Here is a 20,284-nt window from a genome sequence, read left to right as displayed (position 1 = left end):
ATTGGTGAAATGAACGCCGCATACCTACTAGCCTCTTCTGTAAGTGGAACCTGCCAATAACCCCTGACAAGATCTAGGGTGGAAATAAACTGAGCGCTACTAACTTTCTCAAGGCGCTCCTCGATGTTAGGGATCGGATAAATTTGATCCTTAGTGATGGAATTAAGCCTGCGGTAGTCGACGCAAGGACGAGGTTCCTTGCCCGGTACCTCAACTAAAATCAAAGGGGAGGTATAATCACTCTCACCTGCCTCAATAACACCGAGCTGTAGCATTTTCTTTACCTCAGCCTCCATAATATCGCTCTGGCGGGGTGACACCCGATACGCCTTGGATCGTACTGGCTCTGTGGAGGTAAGTTCTATATCATGAGTAAGTACAGAAGTCCTACCAGGCCTCTCAGAGAACAGACCTTGAAACTCTTGTAATAGCTGGTGTAGTTCGGTTTTCTGCTCGGGCGACAGCGGTGTTTTACTGATAAGGTCACTAATGACTTGACCGGTGTCTTCCCTGTTCGTCACTGAGCCTAGTCCCGGAAGCTCGACTGGAAGCTCTTCAGGAACGTTTATCATCATGCACACCACTGCTTCCCGTTGTCTATAAGGTTTGAGCAGATTACAGTGGTAAACTTGCTGTGCTTTCCGCTTTCCTGGCAGACTTACCACGTAGTTAACGTCCGACAGTTTCTGAACAATTCGTGCTGGGCCCTCCCACTGCACGTCTAGTTTGTTGTTTAGCGATGTGCGCAATATCATGACCTCATCGCCAACCTCAAAACGACGGGCCCTGGCTGTCCGATCATAATAAACCTTGGCCCTCTGCTGGGCCTTTGTCATTGCTTCACCTGACAACTCCTGTGCCCTTCTTAAGCGTTCGAGGAGCTTAAGTACGTACTCCACCACGACTGGGTCGTCGCCCCTACCTTCCCACGATTCTCGAAGCATGCGAAGCGGAGATCGAAGCGAGCGACCGTACACCAGTTCAGCTGGCGAAAACCCCGTAGCTGCATGCGGCGCGGTTCTTAACGCAAACATCACCCCAGGCAGACACAGCTCCCAGTCAGTTTGATGTTCAAAACACAAGGCTCTCAACACGCGCTTCATGACGGAGTGGAGCTTCTCAACGGAATTCGACTGTGGGTGGTACACTGAGCTGTGTAACAGCTTTACCCCACACCTTTCGAGAAAAGTTGTCGTCAAAGCGCTAGTAAACACTGTGCCCTGATCTGATTGAATTTCTGCAGGAAAACCAACTCGCGCAAATATGGACAGTAGTGCATTAACTATCTCAACTGAGCTGAGTTCTTTAAGCGGCACTGCCTCAGGGAACTTTGTCGCTGGGCAGATCACAGTCAAAATAGGTCTGTACCCCGTGGCTGTTACCGGCAGAGGTCCCACAGTATCAATAACGAGCCGTCTAAAAGGCTCCGTAATGATAGGTACCAATTTCAACGGCGCCCTTGATTTGTCCCCTGGTTTGCCCACCCGCTGACAAGTGTCACATGTCCTCACGAAATGGTCTGCGTCCCGAAAACACCCTGGCCAATAGTACTCTTGCAAGAGACGGTCCTTAGTTTTCTTAACTCCTAGGTGTCCGGACCACGAACCCCCATGTGACAAGCGCAACAGATCCTGACGATAGCATTGAGGCACGACCAGCTGATCGAACTCCACTCCTCTTCGGTCTAGATACTTCCGGTACAGGACTCCACCCCTTTCCACAAAACGCGCAGTTTTCCTGGCGATACCTTCTTTGACATTGCAGCGCACGTTTTCCAGGCTGCCATCCTTTTTTTGCTCGGCTATCAAAGCCGACCGGCTGACTTTTAGCAACCTATCAAGTCCGTCTGACGTAGGCGCGATGAGCAAATCAGTAGATAGCTCTTCTAACTTTCCCGCATCGGGATTTTCCTCTCCGGTATCTGGTGCCTTTAACGTTACAGACTCAAGTTTATTCAGTTCGGGCGTGCTCTGAATATCAGCTTGCTGCGCCTCTGACCCTTTTTCGTTGTTTGATAACGTCGGCCCCGCAACTACCGCCTTTGCAGCGAGCTCCCGAACCTTCGATCTGGTTAAGGCCTGAACACTAGCTTCACCAAACAAAAGCCCCTTCTCGCGCAGGAGGTGATCGGACCTGTTTGAAAATAGGTACGGGTACTGGGGTGGCAGCATAGATGACACTGCCGCCTCTGTCTCAAGCGCTCCGAAAGGTCCTTCAATAAGCACTTTTGCTACCGGCAGACACACGCTATGAGCTTCCACGGCTTGCTTGATCCATGCGCACTCGCCCGTGAACATATGGGGTTCTACGTAAGACGGGTGAACTACATCCATCGTAGCTGCGGAATCGCGAAGCACTCGGCACTCTTTCCCGTTCACGAGGAGGTCTCGCATGTAAGGCTCGAGAAGCTTCATGTTCTCGTCAGTGCTGCCTAATGAAAAAAACACAACTTTTGGTGTTGTTTCCGGACACTGCGCCGAAAAGTGACCCGGCTTCTGGCACGTATAACAAACGCCCGCTCGCCTCATCTCGAACCGCTTTCTGCGTTCGGCTTCGGCTGCCGCCGTCTCCTTAGGTTCGGTCGCACTGCTTCCACTCGCATCCGCACTACGCGTGTTCCCCTTTGCTCTCATGGGTGTGAACTTCGGCCTCTCAAACTTCGAGCCAAATTCACCCTTTTGACCGTCCTTAGCTCCGCGAGCTCGACGCGTCACAAACTCCTCGGCTAGCTCAGCGGCTCTAGCCACCGTACTCACGTCTGGCCTATCCAAGACCCAGTATCGCACGTTCTCCGGTAACCGACTATAAAACTGTTCTAGCCCGAAACACTGCAGAACTTTATCGTGGTCACCAAACGCTTTCTCTTCTTTGAGCCACTCCTGCATGTTCGACATAAGCCTATACGCAAACTCTGTATATGACTCACTTCTGCCTTTCTCATTTTCCCGAAACTTCCGACGGAACGCCTCCGCAGACAGCCGGTACTTTTTTAGCAGACTCGATTTTACTTTGTCGAAATCCTCTGCTTCCTCTCTATCCAAGCGAGCGACTACGTCGGCCGCCTCGCCGGGTAACAAAGTGAGCAAGCGCTGTGGCCACGTTTCCCGAGAGAACCCCTGCTTCTCGCACGTTCGCTCAAAGTTAACCAGGAACAAACCAATGTCCTCTCCAAGCTTAAACGGCCGCATCAGATCAGTCATTTTGAACAATACGCGTTCTCCTGCACCGTGTGCCTGACTTCCATTACGAGCGCGTTCCATCTCTACCTCAAGACGCTTCATTTCCAAAGCGTGTTCGCGCTCTTCTTTTTTCTCTTGTTGCTCTCGCTCTTTCTGTTCTTTACGTTCACGCTCTTCTTTTTCTTTCTGTTCTTTAAGTTCACGCTCTTCTTTTTCTTTCTGTTCTTTAAGTTCGCGCTCCTGTTTCTCTTTTTGCTCTTTAAGTTCGCGCTCCTGTCTTTTTGACCTCTCCTCAATAGTCTCAAGGCATTCCGACAGCTCGTCATCCTCAGCCTCTAACTCAAGAATAGCCTTTAGCAGTTCAGGTTTTCTTAGTTTGTCTGAGACATCCAGACCCAACTCTCTTGCAAGCTCCAACAATTTCGGTTTGCGCAACGACTTCAAATCCATGGCTGCTCTGAATGCTGCTTTCTCTACTGCTTACTATTGTCTTGCCGCAAACTAACCCGGCAGCAACGACAACCACAATTACCAGCTCTGTTTCTGACACTAACAAAAAGCCTGGCAAAGCTCAGAAGAAGAAAGTCCCGCACTCACCAAACCTCGCAGGCAGGAATTCCGCGCAGTCGTTCCGCTGCAGGCAACCAGTCGTCACACAGGGCTCGTTGCACTGCTCCCGGATCGTCGTTGAGCTGCTCAGCATACAGTCAACTGCATCTCTTCGCTGCTGGCCTCCGTTGTCGCGATCTCACCGCTGGCAGACAGTTGTTTGAAGTCGGAGGCGATCTCACCGCTGCCAACCAGATGTTTGGATCGGACTGCTGGTACGATCTGTTGGGAACTCGGCGCTGACGCCCGTGGTTGTACCTGGGTCGCAAGCCCCAAGGGTAGCGTTGGCCTGGCGGCCTGGGGTACAACTGGAAGCATCCGAAGGTCCCGGCAAAGCATGAGTCGACTGGTAACAACGAAACAACTTGTTTATTTTAACATCGCAAAGAGTTGGCGGTCAGGTTTGACCGAAGTAGAGAGACGGGAGAGCACTTCACTCAACAGAAGAAATCGGAGCCCCTCCCTTTGGCGTCCGGGGGCAGCTGTTTTTATACTCTCGCAGTTGAGGGCAAGAAGGAACCCCTCAAAAGACGAGCACGTGAATGTACAATGGGCTAATGGTGACGCACACTGTCGTAGCGATGCCGTAGCACCATGTCGAGCACGATCTCGTAGCACCCTGTCGTGGCGCTGCCGGTCGGACACAATGACTGTAATGAGAAGATGGTCCCTGCTTTGGCATCGCCTGTTTCGGGCATAATGACTGGAACGAGATCCCTGCTTTGGCATCGCCTGTTTCGGGCCCAATAACTGGAATGAGATCCCTGCTTTGGCATCGCCTGTTTCGGGCACAATGACTGGAACGAGATCCCTGCTTTGGCATCGCCTGTTTCGGGCCCAATAACTGGAATGAGATCCCTGCTTTGGCATCGCCTGTTTCGGGCACAATGACTGGAATGCGAGGATGATCCCTAGGCGGTCGCATCGCCGCAGTCGCGCCTGGAAACACCTGGCGATGAGTGTTGCGGCGACGACGATCGGGCCAAAATGTCCGCCGCCCCGCCGCAGTCGCGCCGGCAAAACCACGTGTCGCAGGCGAAACGCAACACCGTGTAGGTTTCGCTCGGCTCGACCGCCGGGCGTTCGCTGCCGCCGACCGGCAAACTCCGGGCTGCACCTTCTTACCGCCGGCACTGCACACGCTACAGGACGCGGCGCACGCTAACGAAGGCGTTCGCGCTGCCAGCTGTGCAGAGGGCTAATTGCACGAAGGAGGGGGGGGGGCAACCAGCGCCCGCACGATTAGTGACCCGACGAGCCGTTAGAGGTGGCGCACGGATCGGCCCCCGCGCTTGCGCGGCTGTGTGCGGGATCGTACGGCGCCGCCGTTATAGTCGGGAGTGGGGCTGACTGGTGCGTACTCCAAGGCGTATAACTGTGCGGTGGCGGGCGCTCGCTATGCCGAGGACCGGCGGGCCCTCGGTCGTCGCGCCTGCGTTGGTAGGTGTGCGCGCCAACATTTGCGTGAAGCCAGATCTCCGCTCCCATTCGCACTGCAGTGCGCGAGGAGCATCGTGTCACGCAGTGAAGCTCGCCGAGTTCGTGTGCTTGCATGGTGAAGAACCAGCGCACGAACGCGCCGGCCAAGAACTTCGCCGAGTGTCTTAGCGAAAGATATCTGGGCGACACGAGCGCAATTATGCGAAATGTGCCAGTACAAAGAACTGCAAAATTTCAGCCACGTGAAATAATCAGTAAGCCTATCTCAATTACTTTTCGTTTGTAGGTACGAATTCTAATAGAAAAAACGACCAGTCTCAGCCATGTAGGCTTAGACTCTTGGTTTGATAACACGACACTATAAAATGTAGCACTACCGAACGTACGAGGCACACACAGGCAATGCACGTGAGTGGCCGTGTGTAGTTCCGGGCGTAACAGGCTCATAATTGGCTGCACTAGAGAGGTTCATTTTTGCTCGGATACGGTACAGCGGTACGTGACATGCGATGGCTTTTGCGCATACGCGTCGCATACCGAGAATTACTGTGACAGTCCCCGCCGGTAACCGTCATAGCCATCCTAACCGTCATCAACTATAGCAGCTTGGCAGCGCCCTTACAGCGCCGACTACCCGCTTCGATCTCAATTCGCACTTGTTGGCTCTTCGCCCTGTCAGAAAAAAACAAGTGGCGAAATCCGTCAACGCCAAATCTCATCTCAAGCTGAGTTCAAACCATTAGGTATTGTTTGTCGTAATTATTCAGATCAGCTGTTTCTTTTCACGCTGCTAGGACTACAGACACGGCGCCCAGCGGTAAAATTGTTTGATTTCTAGTTAGCAAATGGCGCCACACCAATAACACTGGTGAGACTTTGACGATGCAGAACGCTGTAAAGGCCTAATTGTTCACTACATCATTAATTTACTACCCCGCTCTAGCATGGTACCTGATGGCGGTATACCGAGCGAACGGCAAGTAGATGCCGAGCAGACGCTGTGCCGCAGGTTAACATTTGTGAGGGCGTGTTCGCCCTCACTACTTGTGAAAGAGGCTGCAAGGTAACTGCGGGGAAAGCGTACAGTTGAAGCGAAGCCCTGCTGTCGCATCTATGTAGAGAGAGAGAGAGAGAGAGAGAGAGAGAGAGAGAGAGAGAGAGAGAGAGAGAGAGAGAGAGATGCAAATGAAAGAAAGGCATGGAGGTTAACCAGAGTTAAAACCTCCGATTTGCTACCCCGCACTAGGGGAAGGGAAAGGGGAACTACAGATGGAAAGAAGTTCATGGCAAAAATAAACGCGTCAAAAGAAAATGAAAAGGGATGGAATGGGATCATTCTAGTCTTTCTAATAGGCCACTGCCACGTAAAAAGGTCAACAAGGCCTTGACCGACTTTCGGTGCGACAGCATATTCAAGTCGGCATTCCAGGACTGACTGCTTTGAAAGTGGCCTGTCGTCAAGGCGTGCGAACGCGGTCGCTAGTGACAGACGGTGCGCGCTGTATAGAGGACAGTAGCAAAGTACATGTTCTATAGTCTCCTCGCCGCCGCAGTGACTGCGAGCCGCGTTGTTGTCCATACCGACTCGGAAGGCGAAAGATCTTGCGTAAGCGACACCATGCCACAGTCGGCAAAGTACTGCTGTCACGAGTCGAGAGAGTCCAGATGGGGGTCAAAGTCCAAGGAACGGGCCCAGTCGGTGTAGACGTCTGTGCTTCAAGCTTGGTGTGTTCTATAGACTTATGATGGCTTCATTTGCAAGCACACGAATTTTCATTGCAGCGTCTCTTCTTGAGAATGGAATGGAGTCTTGCAAGCCTTTCTCGTGTGCATATCGTGCTTCTGCGTTGGCATGTTCATTGCACATTATGCCACAGTGGCTTGGAATCCACTGTAACGTGATGTCGTGTCCTTGCTCGATGAGGTGGTGAAGCAGCAGTCTGATTTCTAGAACTAGTTGTTCGTGGGGTCCGCGGCGTAAGGCAGAAACCAACCAATGCAGCCTTGGAGTCACTGAACACGCTCGATTTCTTGGGTAGTTCATCAGAAATTACACGAAGTGCACAACCAATAGCAGCAGGCTCCGCGGCAGTCGATGTACTTTGGGGTGATAGTCGAATCTTTACGGTAGAGGTTCTTGCAGGAAAGATCATCGATCTTGCAGACCCATTCACCTTGGTTGAAGCGTCAATAGAGAGAGAGAGAATGAAGAGGAAAGGCAGGGAGGTTAACCAGATATGAGCGTCCGGTTTGCTACCCTACTTTGGGAATGGGGGATAGGGGTTAGAAAGATGACAGAGAGGGAAACGCTAAAAAGAAGGAAAAAAAGAAGCGTCAGTAAACGAAGCTTATGGTCATGGCGTCAAAACATATTTTCGTCAACCCACAAACCACGTATCATGTACCGAGAGGATGGCAAGCAGACGCTGAGCAGACGACGCGGCGCGGATGAGCACATCTCGAGGTACATACGGCCTTCCTATTGGTTAAGAATTCCTGTAGCTTCCGGAGTGCTGCAAGGAACAACTGAGATAGAGTGTAACTATCGACTCCATCAGGACGCTTTCGTGGCAGGAAAGAGGATTGGGAGAGCAAGGGAAGGAGGAGAGAAGATGCGAAGCGGGGCGGTGTTTAAAAGCCGGTGGCGCATCTCCGAGGAAGCCGAGCGTGCTTCGGTAAATGCGTGCGGCCAGCCAATTTGGCTGCACCGACTGGCTTAATTTACTAGAAACCGTCGGAGAGCGCGTCGTGTGCTTTCAAGTGCTCGGCGAGGTGAAGGAAAGGCCGGCGTTTGCACGAGGCGAGCCGAAGTGTCGGAATCCCTCCCCAGTCACACGTTGTCGGCAAGCGCAGCGCGAGAGGCGGCGCAGTGTCGCGGCGATGAAAGCGAAGGCATTTCGGTAACTCGGAAGGCTCTGCCAGGCTCAGGGTGCGAACTCCGCAAGTGCAGCCCGACCGAAGGGCTCGGGAAGGGGTAAACAGAGCTGCGAGAACAGCGCTTTGAAGCGAAAGGGGGAGCGGGGTTTGCGGGGATCTTGCTCCCAAATCCGGGTTAGATTTGTGCGAGGCGCTTCCGCGCTTTGTCTGTACAAGACCACTTGTGGTGGGATCCGGCTCGGCACTTGCGGGCTGACGGGGCTGATCTCTTCTTTCCCGACGCGTCTGTGTGCCCTCCGCATTCTCCCCTCGCACCTACTCGTCTTTCGGAACCGCGCCCTGAGGAAGGTGAGCGGCCTACAGCTAATCTGTGGATCCCCGCGTCTTGCCGGGCGTGGCAGTGCCTATGCCGCGAGGGCAAGACAGAATTTTCTTCACTCGCGTCAGGGAGAAACTTAGTTGGGCGTCCCCGGCACGCAGCTGGACGTGAGAGTGACGGGATTAGAAAAACTGGCGCAGCAGAGGGATCGTGCAAGAACGAATCAATGAACCCCCAGTATAGCTTACAGACTGGCCGCGAGATTCAAATGTGCTTTGTCTTGGCTTGTAATCTCGTGCTTCAGTTCGCGATTGCGGTTCGCTAACTCGACCGGGAATGAGTGATTGTCAAACGCAGACGTGGCCCTCGCGGAGACGAGCGCGCTAGGCAACGCTAGGAGCGGGGAACAATAGGCGTCATCTATAATAGCCATCTCGTTCAATGAATCACCAATTTGCAATGGCCAGTCTGAATGTGACTTCGGATGGCGCACGAGGACGATGAAGTGGTTTCTGATTTGGGGTTCGCTCCATGGCCTTATTAGACGGATGAAACTAATTTGAGCCGTGGTATACCTTTTAAACGTAGGTCATGCTCGTTTGGAACTGCGATATCCTTTCCGAGCGCTACGACAGACGGAGTACATTCGCATGCTGTCGATATTTATCACGTAAGGCACAGGTATGCAGCCGCGAACACGGGCTTTTCATTTTAGAGCGCTTCCTTCGTCTTCTTCTTATGTCGTGTGTCTTGCGCTGACACTAGCTTTCTTTTTTTTTTATGCAACATGGTACCAACCGGCCCAAATTGGCACTTTAGTGCAGTTTATTTTTATTCGCTCGCGTTTCTCTCGGATTGCAGCAGATTGCAGGAGTGCACTGAGAGACCTTGTCCGACGAGAAAGTATGGTTCGCGAGACCGACCTGTTCTCACCGTCTCGCCGGCTTCGGTATCACATATATGAGGGCAGTTTACAAAGCTTGCGCTTTCCGTGCCATAAATTAGCAACAGACGTACACGATAGGCATCGAAATGAGAGCACGTGTGTCTAGTTTTAGGAAAATAGAAAAATTATGTTCTGCACAGAACGGTCAAACACCTGTGGCGTCAAATCAAGAATGGTCGCGTTCATCGGCAAAGTTCGCTGAAGCACGTCCAGGTGACCAACTTTCTGCGTTTCATTCAGGGGACACAATTCGATGCACACTCCTGCCGAGCTGTGCCTCAACCGCTCCTCGGTGTACGGTCACGGTCGCCGCATAGCGGGAAGGCACTGGGGAGGGCAAGGCTTGACAAACGCTCTGTCCTAATCATATCGTTTTATTTGTTTGTCCGCTTCCTATGCTCTATACGATGTGGTTTGCAAAACTGCCATACCTATTTTAGGTGCAGATTTGCCGAATCGCAAAGTTTCTGCTTTAGTCTATTTTTTTTTATTTACTGATACGTGGCTATTTGTGTAAATGCTATCTGGCCCTAGCTAAATCGAAATTCTGCTCAACACCATTGGCTGAATTCGGCCTTCAAATATAATTCAAATAATTCAAATGGACTCAGCGATTGTCTGCTGATGGCAGTTTTGTGTTTCACACGTCAGTGAATAAGGTGAGCGTACTTTGCTCCGAGCTACCTCCATTAGCTAAAACGCGTCGGCGGGTTAGCCGACTAGGGTTCACGATCACAGGTGCAGTGGCACTGGGCGTGGGCGAAGGAGCACGACAAACAGCGCCAACTTTCAAGTACAGGTACCCCCTGTGCGTGGTGGCGTGATGCTCGAGGTTCTTGTCGAGATTGCGTGCGCTACGCTGCGTGTCGCGAACGTGTGTGTGTGTGTGTTTGCTCGAACGTTTCCCCCTCTTTTTCTCTCTTCCGCTTCCCCGTCGTTCTCCCGGAAGCTGTGGTATGAGGAGGAAGTGCAGTCTTCCGGCTTCGACCGATGTCTTTGGTGACCCCTGCCCCGGTACCTTCAAGTACCTGGAAGCGCACTACCAGTGTATTGCAGGTACTGCGGGACGCTCCTGGCGAGCACTGCTACCGACTCTGTTTGCCGTCACGCGCATCTTGCCCCCGCGTCTGCCGCGGCGCCCTCCTGTCTGCATGCCTTCTCTCCCTTGCCTTGACGTCGAGTGCGTTTCGCATGCTTCACTGAACCAGCCACTCTTATCGACACAAATCAAACTGTACGGTGGGAGCGCAGCCAGCCTGCGTGGACATTCGGAACACGAACGGAGACACAATTGGTGGCGTGCACGTCGTCGCATTGGCCGAGCAGAGGGCAGGCGAAGGGCGCGCGAACGCTGGTGCAGGCACCACGTGCGCCGACCAACAGCTGAGGACTTCGTTGCGGTCTGCTGGGCGCAATGCGCGCCTTACGTGGATGAGTCATTTTGAAGCCGCGGTGCGTTTTTCGTTCTTTGGTCTGGGTCTAAGGAAAACAAGAAATTTTCTTTTGCCTTCTTTCTTTTAGTATTTGCAGGATCGCTTGTAGTATCCTTGTTTAATGACAGTGTTCAGATGGGGAATGCAAGCGTGAAAACGGAATTAAGTTGCACTGTTCATTTTGCCAACGCGGGCTCCAGAAGGGAAATCAGCGTAATGACTTGCCGAGAGTGATCGTCGACCGTCGGATCTGATCACGCTGATCGAGCCTGGCTTTTGTCGGTCGTCGTAAAAAGGCAAATCAGTCGGGGCCGCTCGCACGCTTACAAGCTTTGACGAGGATACTTATTAGGCGTGCACTCTGATTCTGAGACGCGCCTGCCTGCCATGGCTAGCGAATCTGTGACAACGCTCGCGAAATTTCCCATGCAACGAGCGCGTCTTTTTGCCCTCGCGGCAATGATTGCGTCAGAGCGGCTCGGCATGCGCGGAAATATGTTTGAGGATATATTTTACGTGGTTCAGTAAGGATGCGAATTTGGTTGAGGGAGCTGTGCCCCTTGTACGACCACTTTTTTCTGATGAGCAAAACGAGAACAAGGTAAAAGCAGGAGCCATCATTTCGATAAGTGGACTCGTCTTTTTCAGGGTGAAAAAGGGAAGTCCTAAAAGGCCTTGAAGAAGACGAGTCCTCTCGTCGAAACCTTGGCTCCTGCTTTCACCTTCTTTTCGTTTTGCCCATCGTCTTGAATGTCCATCTGTCGCCTTCCCTGTGCTTTCTCTTTATTTCCACTTTCTCCGATGCGATGCGAAGATGGCCTTGCGGTGCATTTGCACGTTGGCGAGTGCATGTTGTGCGATACTCGCGCGGGTGGCCGTTCCTTAGCAGGTCGAGCAATCTGGTTGTCACTGCAGGCTTCCCTGCCGCTCAATCCTGTCTGTAGCAGACCGGCTGCGTCGACAGTCGTCGTCAGTTTTGATCCGATGCGCAATGAGCTGCACCTTGATGCATGGGACTAAATTCACCTTACGAAACAATCTTTTATTCGCGAAGCGCCTGCCTTCTGTCTAATTTCTTTTTTTCCGTGCGTATATTACGAATTTGCACGATATGCTCGTAAATATTTTCTCCGGAGTGGATGCTTGGGAGAGACGTAGCTTTCGACATCCGGCGATGTCCTTTCGCGAAGCGGTCCCGTGCCTCTGTTAGGGCGCCGTTCTTCAGCGTGCGGCTTTCGCTTAAACGCACTCGAACGATGAGCAACATAAATCCGTTGTTCCCGGGTACTGCCTAGAATTAATCAAAACTGCCTACCAGCATACTCATGTGCTCACTTAAGAGGCGTGCAAGAAGTATGTTTCTTACAAGTCAGATTGGTTAGGTCACTAAATCAGACAGTTATTAGTCTTGCCAAGACCATTTTTATTAGGTAGACACGTGCCTGTTGGATGTATTTGCGGCGTTGGTCCTATTTTGCGTAATGTGCGAAATTTTTTCTAACGCCTGTTCCCAGTGTGGTTGCCTGCATGGCGTGAGGTTCTCTCTAAGCCGAGCATCCACTTCAAACGCAAAAAGATGCAAGCGCGCCGGAACGTGTGGCGCCGTGCGGGTCCAGGCGCAGGGATGCACAGCTGCAGCGACTCGGGCGGTGCACTTCCTTGTAGTTGACCGGCACACTTTCGAGTCGTGAGCATGGAAATAAATGTCTGCTGATTTGCACTAGGAGACAACGCCTGCCTGCGGCGAACGTGGCTTGTGCAGGGAACTTCGCATTAATAAACCTCAATTGCCTCAAATCAAAGGAACATAAATGAGCAAATATTCGGTAAGGTAGATATGCTAATAACTTTTTCAATAGCAATACGAACAGACCTACTCCCAATTTCGCAGCTACCCTCGTGAAGATTTTCACGGCGTTTTCTAAGGCATAGTTAAATGTTCAGAATATTACGTTGTAAGTGAACCGAGCACTTTTCCGAGCAGTTTTGCGAGTTCTTTAATAGTCAGAACTGTCGAAGTACGATATAATACGTTGAAATTATCGACGCTACACAATCAAGGCCCCTTGTCGAAACTCCAGCTTGCGAAATTCCTTGTTCACCGGTTGTTGACCACTTGACATGACAGAGCAGCTGAGCTTTCGGCGTGACGGTTACAAAGCGGATTCTGGACCTTTAGCCTCTTCTTTATTAAACAGCGTTTTTCTAGCGCGTTAGTTAAAATGGAGTTGTGGAATAGTAGTTTACAATTTTAAGCTGCTTTAGCGTCGCTCGTCAGTGCCCGCTTAAAGTTCGCGGAGTTCTAAGGACTGAGCGGGACGCCTGCGTATGCTATTTTGCCTCCCGAGTCGAAATAATAATCTCGAACGCGCCGCGATACTCCGGGTGCCGGGTTCACAGATGGCGTCGCCCCTCGGCGTGGCGTCGGCCGCGCAGTGCGGTGCGGCCGAAACGTCTTTCAGCCCGTCAGGACTTGAAGCGCGCCAGTGCTCTCTGCTTTTATCCCCGAATAACGGAATGCGCATGCGTGATGTGGCACTTTACGGTTTCCGACCCTCGCGCATGGACACCTCTGCTCAGCATGACGACTTCTTTTCTGCACGTGCTCATCCCCATCATCACCTTTGAGCGCCTTGTCGTTTACACTGCGCGGTTGTGGAGTGACTTGTGCGCGTAAACCAGGCCGGAGGTGAGCTCGAGCGCCTGATCCAGCTCCTAAGTTACGTTGCGCTGAGAGAAATTGCATTGCTCAGATTATCCGGTAGTTGTATTTATTAAGCTCATCTATGGGCGTAGCTTGGCCATTTGTCGCATTTACGTGCTCGTAAAATCAAAAAAAAAAAAATAATATCGATGCTATTTTTCGCACTATTGTAAATAGTGTAAAACAATCCTAAAGACAAGGAAACAACCGTGTTTCTCTGTTTTGTGTTCAATCCAGACCACCAACAAGCAAACAATAAAGGCTGTTTCGTTGTCCAATCACACACTGCAGCTCACATTGCTTGCGCTCGTATTGCAATGAATTTTCGGGACGTGTAGGATTACCTAATTAAAGAACTAGCACAGGCGCTTGTAAGCAAGCACGATAAAGAGCACAGCGTCCTGTACAGGGGGTTCCTTTTTTTTAGCTCCACCAAATATTTAAAGATGTCCTGCTGCAGATAAAAAAGATAAGAATATTCTAACCCTTGATCTAAATTTCTCAATAAGGGGACGATTGTTTATACGGGGATATGATAATGCTTATGTAAATAATTAACATAATTGTGCGAATGAACTTTTAATTAAATAACTTACGACACCTAATTAAATTTATGAATTGTAGACAGTGAGCTTGCAAAGCACTCACAACGAATTCCTCCAGGACCACGCCTGTTTGGAGGTATACTTAAAATGTCCGACGAAATGCATTGGTGTTCCAATCACTTCTGTTAGTCAGTGCATGACGCAGCGTTTACTTAAAGTAAAGCAACAGTCGACTTTTACCACAAATTTGACAGCGCATATCTTGAAACGAGTTCGAACCTCAGAATTCGTTCTAAGTCCATATGCCTTGCATACCCTCTTGCTACAATTCGTATATTCAAATATATAACGTGAAGTAATTAATTTGAAAGTCGATTAGCGTAGTTACGCTAGTAAATCAATTGCGCATTTTGATTTATCGTATTAATAATGGCCGCCTCACCGACTAATTTAAGATCAGGGATCAGAATTTCGCCATCTACCACAGGTAACTTTTAAATATCTGGTGCAGCTAAAATTAAAGCACACTGTACACACGCACGCACGCACACACACACACACACATATAGTCCAAAGAGATCGAGAACACTTGCGGCACAACGCATTTGCTTGCCAATGCTGTATTACCATACACGCGTACGCTTCATCGGACGCGTGTCGTGCATGAGCGTAGGCGCGTGCGTGTCCACCGGGCTGACCCTGTTCTTCCCGTCGCACCTCTTCTTTCGGAACCCTTCGCCGCCGCCGTGTCGCTGCGTGCCTCGCCAGAGTCCCCGACGACGCCGTCGAGCACGACGCCGTCGACGACATCGACGACCACGACGACGTCGCGGCCGCTGATCATCATCCCGGCGACCCAGTTCCAGAGGCCGCCCCCGCCGCTGCTGCCGACGCCGGCGTCTCAGCCCCCGCCGTCGACCAGGGAGCCGTCGGGGGACGCCGGCCGACGTCCGTCCTCGACGCCGCCGCCTTCGGTCCCGGAGACGGCGAGCGAGGCGCACGGGGTGGCCGGACCTTCGGCGAGACCCGAGATGCCTGGTACGTCTCTCAATCATCTCGCGCCTCACTTTGCGCCTCTTTTAAGAATCGCCTTGTAGCATGCGGGACGAAGCACGGAGGCGCACGCGGACCCGTTTCGTCCCGTTTTGTCACGCAATTTTCATTTACCGCGAATCGAGTAGCCCGGTAGTCAGTCTTGGCTGTTTCAACAATTAGTTTGAAATCGTGGTTACGATGGCTTCGGCGGCTTAGATGGCTCGGTTTAGGTCCACGACAGTTCTATGCTCGGCTCGTTGGTTTGTGACCAACGCGGCGAATAGCGGAAACGACGGGAGAAGCGAGGCGTACAGGGCGCATCTATCAGGTTCGCATCCCGTCTTTTGCACTGTTCGTCGTGTTGGTTTATGTCTACCTTGTCTTGTTTATATCGTTTCTTTCTTTCTGGTGCGAACCGAGGTGGGGCTATTTGTGACGAGCATCACTGGCGTGCCCTCGTGGTGCATTGCATCAGTCTTCACGGGATGCATCTTCTGCAGTTTGGCATCGAACTAAAATGCAGACTTGATCCGTTGCGCTTGATAGCCACATTGCTGGCTAGTGATGGAACTGCATTACTGTCGCCTTGCAAGAGCAGAATAGATCTCCGGCTCGTAACTTATGCAAAGGTGATGGTTTTCTGAATCCTTTCATAAAATACCGCGCCAACAATATTTTATTCGTCTTTCTATTTGCGTGTCTGTTTTAACCTGTGTTGTGTATCCGACCAAGTTTCAAGAATCCTTGCCCCTTCGGAGAGTAACGATGTGTAAGGAGAGTAAGGATGAGGTAAGAATGTGTCCCAAGACTACTTGCTACGCTCTTCGAGGAACGAAGAAACTTGGTTGTTTCTAAGCTGTCTAGGGTCTACAGAAATTGGTCTTCCGTGATTAGCTCTTCGTGGGTCAAACCGCGATTACGAATGCCCGTGCGAATTCCCGCCTGTCTTCTGCCGCAGGTGCCCACGGATTGACGACGACGAGCAGCGACTGGTCGACGACCACGGTGTTCACGCTGCATCGCGCGCCTCCGTCGCCCAGAACCCAGCCGACCGACGGCTACGACATCTGGGGCGGCAGCTGGGGTTCGACCACCGAGCGCAGCTTCGACTCGCCGCACCTGGGAAGAGGTACGCCCACGGCTGCAATAAGCGCGATATGGGGGCTCCCCCTTTGGCCTCGCGACAACCCTGTGGTGCGTGGTTCACTTCTTCTGGCGCTGGTTGGTCGATACACTCGGTGGAGTAGCGCGCATACACTGTAAAGAAAATAAACTCACCTGGGAGTATTTAGCAGGTGATGTGCCCGAAAACCTCCCCATCCTCGAATATTTACTCCGATGTATTGGAGAAATACAGCGCCATTGCATCCTTTCACTCCGTTGGCTAGCTGCGGGAGGACCAAGGCGACATGACGCGATTTTACTCCGCTTGAAAATCTTGGTCTCCTGTGAAAACTCCGAAAGGGAGTTTAACTCCCCCCGCCGAAACAGGCTGGTCACGTGGAGCTTCCCTTGAGGCTGCGCGCCGCGTCAGCGACCGGCCGTGTTTGGTGGAGTCGGCAGTGCTTATGGCTGACGGTTTGTTTACATCTGTGAAGTGGCGTTCCGTGAGTGCTTTTCTTCGATTGGGTTTTCTGTATTTCCTTTCAGAAAGTGTTGTAGGTGTGCCTGAAGCTCACTGTATCTCAGCTTGAAGTACGTCAACTGTGATCACTTACCTGACAACGATGAATGCAAGAGCAACATTTTCAAGTGCAGAAACAGGCTTAGGTATACCTCGAAGATGCTCATTGACTCGTGATGACGGCACAGCTTTCTGACTGTATTTCTTGTGCTGCGTGACCGTGGCTTGTGTTCTTCAGTACGCGCAATGCGAATTTTATGTCCTTGTGGCTACATGCTGATAACGCCTGGTGTAATGTTCGAAAGGACCGCGTAGCAATGCCAACAGCAACGGCTGTTCGAGCGACGACGTTCGTGCGAGTCGCGCATGAATGGCGTACCCCAAGTTCGTTGCGGTGCTGTGTTGCCATTGAGCTATTTGTATGTATCTGTGTGCGAATATCCTGGCCCAAGGAAAACGGTAGGACATAAGTATGGGTACTGTAAATGAAGCTTCTTACTGAGCGATCTGAATCGAATGGTTATCGCGTATTTCGGTTTTGGTCAGGTCGTTCCTTCCGATATTGCATTAACATTATGCTCTATATCCCCGGCACCGATTTAGAAGCACGCCTGCTGGCTCAGAGTGTGAGGACTCGCTGGACAGATCATCGATGTGGCTCCTTTTCACAACCAAGAGAGATTCCTTGGACAGTGAGGAAGTAGTGCAGTCCATAAAATATATGACTACGCACTTTTCGGTGTTGCGTCGGCTGCGGCGGGTCAATGCTCGGACGTAATAAATTCTTGCTACGCTACCACTATTTTGCACAAAGTTAATTTCGGCATGAAGCACACGCGCTTGCATCTTTCTTCCTTACTGTAACTAACGCACTACTTTTTGGCCGCGAACGCCGGCATTGCGCGAAGTCGCTTCAGCACTTACAGAATGCTAATATTGAAAAATTACGCCATTAACTTCTTTTCTCACTATTCTGAATGAGCACTTTTGTGTTGACTAAGGTCTTCTGTGAATTTCAGAGAGGCAGGTCTCGTATGACCGAGCGTGTGAGTCGTAATCCTGAGCACAGTACAGCTGCTCGCTAGGCGGTTTCGAGGCACACAGTATCGTGATTATATATATATATATATATATATATATATATATATATATATATATATATATATATATATATACTGGCAGCGTTGCTTCTTGTGTGTCGCGTATACGTATGTTGCATGTCTTTCAAAGTTCTGCATTGGGCGTTTCTCAAATGTTCATGTTTGTCATGATTTATGTGCTTTCATTGAATTGATTCGTTGAATTAGACGCGGTCTTGTGTGTATATTTCGAAATTTGAGCATATAAAAATTTTCACGCAAACTGACGCGACACCTCTTTTTATATTCCCGTTGCACCGCAAAAAACTCCATCCAGTGCAAAGTAAAAAAAAAAAATGAAAGAAAAGGACAGAAAAGAAACTCCCATGGTTCCACGCAAAAATTCCGCTCGCACGGAGTAAGAAATATAACGCACGGAGTAAAAATTGTACTTCGGTCGTGCGGAGAATAATAAACTCCATACCGGGGGTCGCTAGATGACAAGCATTATACTCCCGCCTGGGTGTCATTTCCGTGCACAGTGATAGAACGAGCACAAAGGAGTGCACGCAGTCCTTCCACCACGGACTGCGTGCACTCGTAACTGAAATAAATTAGTTCTCTAGCTAGAAGAGCAAGAGGAATACGCTCAATAGAAAGCGCTGCGCACAGGTTTTGTATAGCCAAGAGACAAGTGATACAAGTGCAGTGATTTCATTCCAATTATTTTTCTCTTTGCGGTTGGACGCGTTGGCCCGAGTGGCGCTACGCTTACACCTTGCCATCACAGCGTCCGCAAGGTGTCGAGATGGGGATAAATGAACGGGCAGAGAGCACGACTACGAACGTAAGCGAATAGCCCAGCGCTTGCAGAAAGCCATGCGGTGCATTAAACGAACGGTGTGCCTGAAGGCGTGGTGTGGATATGTTTGGGTAGCATTCCACGTTTCGGGACATAATTGTTTGGAGAACAGAGCCCGGCGCAGCTGTAGCGGTAGAAGCGACCGGGCGTGTGTATACGGCGCGTGCGAACATCGCTCACGGCACGTGCGTCTGTCGCACAGTTCAGCGCCGAGCGCGCCCCGCATCGGTGCCCTCTTTGCATGGGCGGTGGACCGCCGAGAAAGACGGGGCCAAATGAAAGTGTTGCTCTGAAGGAACCGAACGAAAGGAGCGTCGTGGCATGATGCCGACCCAGTTCGCAACATGCATGCATATATATATATATATATATATATATATATATATATATATATATATATATATATATATATATATATATATATATATATATATATATATATATATATATACTAACGACGGGTGCCGAATGAGCTCAAGTATATTCCCCGCGTGTGCCAAGGAATGATGTCTTGCATGCACGTGAAACAAACTAAACGGGGGTCGTATGCATTGCTACCACCATCGTTGAGTGAAACGGGGCCCCACACGAGAATGAGCTCTGTTTGACATTCAGGATGCAATCCCTATCGAATATCCCGTTTCATCATTGATTGTTCAAACTTTGGTATTCTACGTTCCGACCGAATATACCCTTCGCACGGTGGACACGGCAGGCAGCGTTCGTATCCTCTTTCGAAGGGGGAACATTACCCCGGGGTTTCCTTCGGCGCTCTCTGCGTGCCACTCGTGCTCCAAATTAACGGGCGAAGAGCGAAAATAGGAAACTTCTCGAACCTGCGACAGCTGTTCGCCGTTGCTGGCGCCATCTGTCAGAGGACCCTGAGCTTTGATGTATGGCCTTTCCGCGTGTGGTCTTCAACCAGCGGGGCGGGCAACCTGAAAAGTGCGACGGGGCCTCGCCGTGGTTCTGGCGTCCCCACTCTGAAGCCGTACCTCGCGCGTCGCGTCGTCATATTTGCTGTCGCGCACTGTCTCGAAGCCATAAAAAATTAAGGAATTTATGAGAGAACAAGCGCTAACGAGCGGCTCCTTCCGTTTCGTGCGCTCCGCTGGTTGGCTCTGCCTTTCGTAAAAGTTTTCACCTGCGGTGTGGAAGAGGTTTCGTAAGGGCGGCTACGAGCATCTCATCTGGCCCGATGCGCACTCCTTCGCACTTAAGCAGCGGCATTTTACCGTGGTGCTGTTGTTTATGTACATTTTTCCTTGCTTCGAGCCGTTTTTAAGCACCGGCTGAAGCCTCTGGCAGTTGCCTTTTTTGGTGTGTCATCTTTCCTTCTCCTTGTCTACACGCAGCCTCGGTTTGCTCCTCTTCGTCTGCTCATCGCTTAGTTTATTCTGCAGCCACGCGCACAGCGCGAGACCGCTGTCGTCCCCTTTTTTCCCGTCAGCAGCAAGTCTGTGGTGCGTCACGTTTCTACACTCTCACGTGCAGAATTTGAAATTTGGACACCAAGGTTTCTGCATGTGGGCAACGTGAAGCGCGTTTCAGAGTGTAAGAAATGCCCCCAACCTAGATGGCAGTGCAAGGCTTAAGGTTTCCACTGTACTTTAAGGGCAACCTTCGCAGTCG

At 51.0% G+C, this 20,284-nt stretch overlaps 1 protein-coding gene across 9 annotated transcripts in view; it reads left to right on the top strand.

Annotated features, from left to right (window-relative positions):
- LOC142560944 (latrophilin Cirl-like) overlaps positions 1-20,284 on the top strand; it is a 521,606-nt gene that overhangs the window by 392,390 nt on the left and 108,932 nt on the right. For 7 of the 9 annotated variants that reach the window (XM_075673375.1, XM_075673374.1, XM_075673378.1 and 4 more), the window contains 3 exons: positions 10,320-10,426; positions 14,821-15,090; positions 16,046-16,216. The exons of 1 other annotated variant lie outside the window; for it this stretch is intronic. In XM_075673375.1, the coding sequence (XP_075529490.1) occupies positions 10,320-10,426; positions 14,821-15,090; positions 16,046-16,216 (548 nt within the window). The remainder of the gene's footprint in view (positions 1-10,319; positions 10,427-14,820; positions 15,091-16,045; positions 16,217-20,284) is intronic. One more of the 9 variants, XM_075673373.1, reaches the window with a different exon arrangement.

Source organism: Dermacentor variabilis, chromosome 10 (assembly GCF_050947875.1).
Source record: "Dermacentor variabilis isolate Ectoservices chromosome 10, ASM5094787v1, whole genome shotgun sequence".
NCBI classification, from domain to species: Eukaryota; Metazoa; Arthropoda; class Arachnida; order Ixodida; family Ixodidae; genus Dermacentor; species Dermacentor variabilis.
This window is presented reverse-complemented; position numbering and strand designations above follow the sequence as displayed.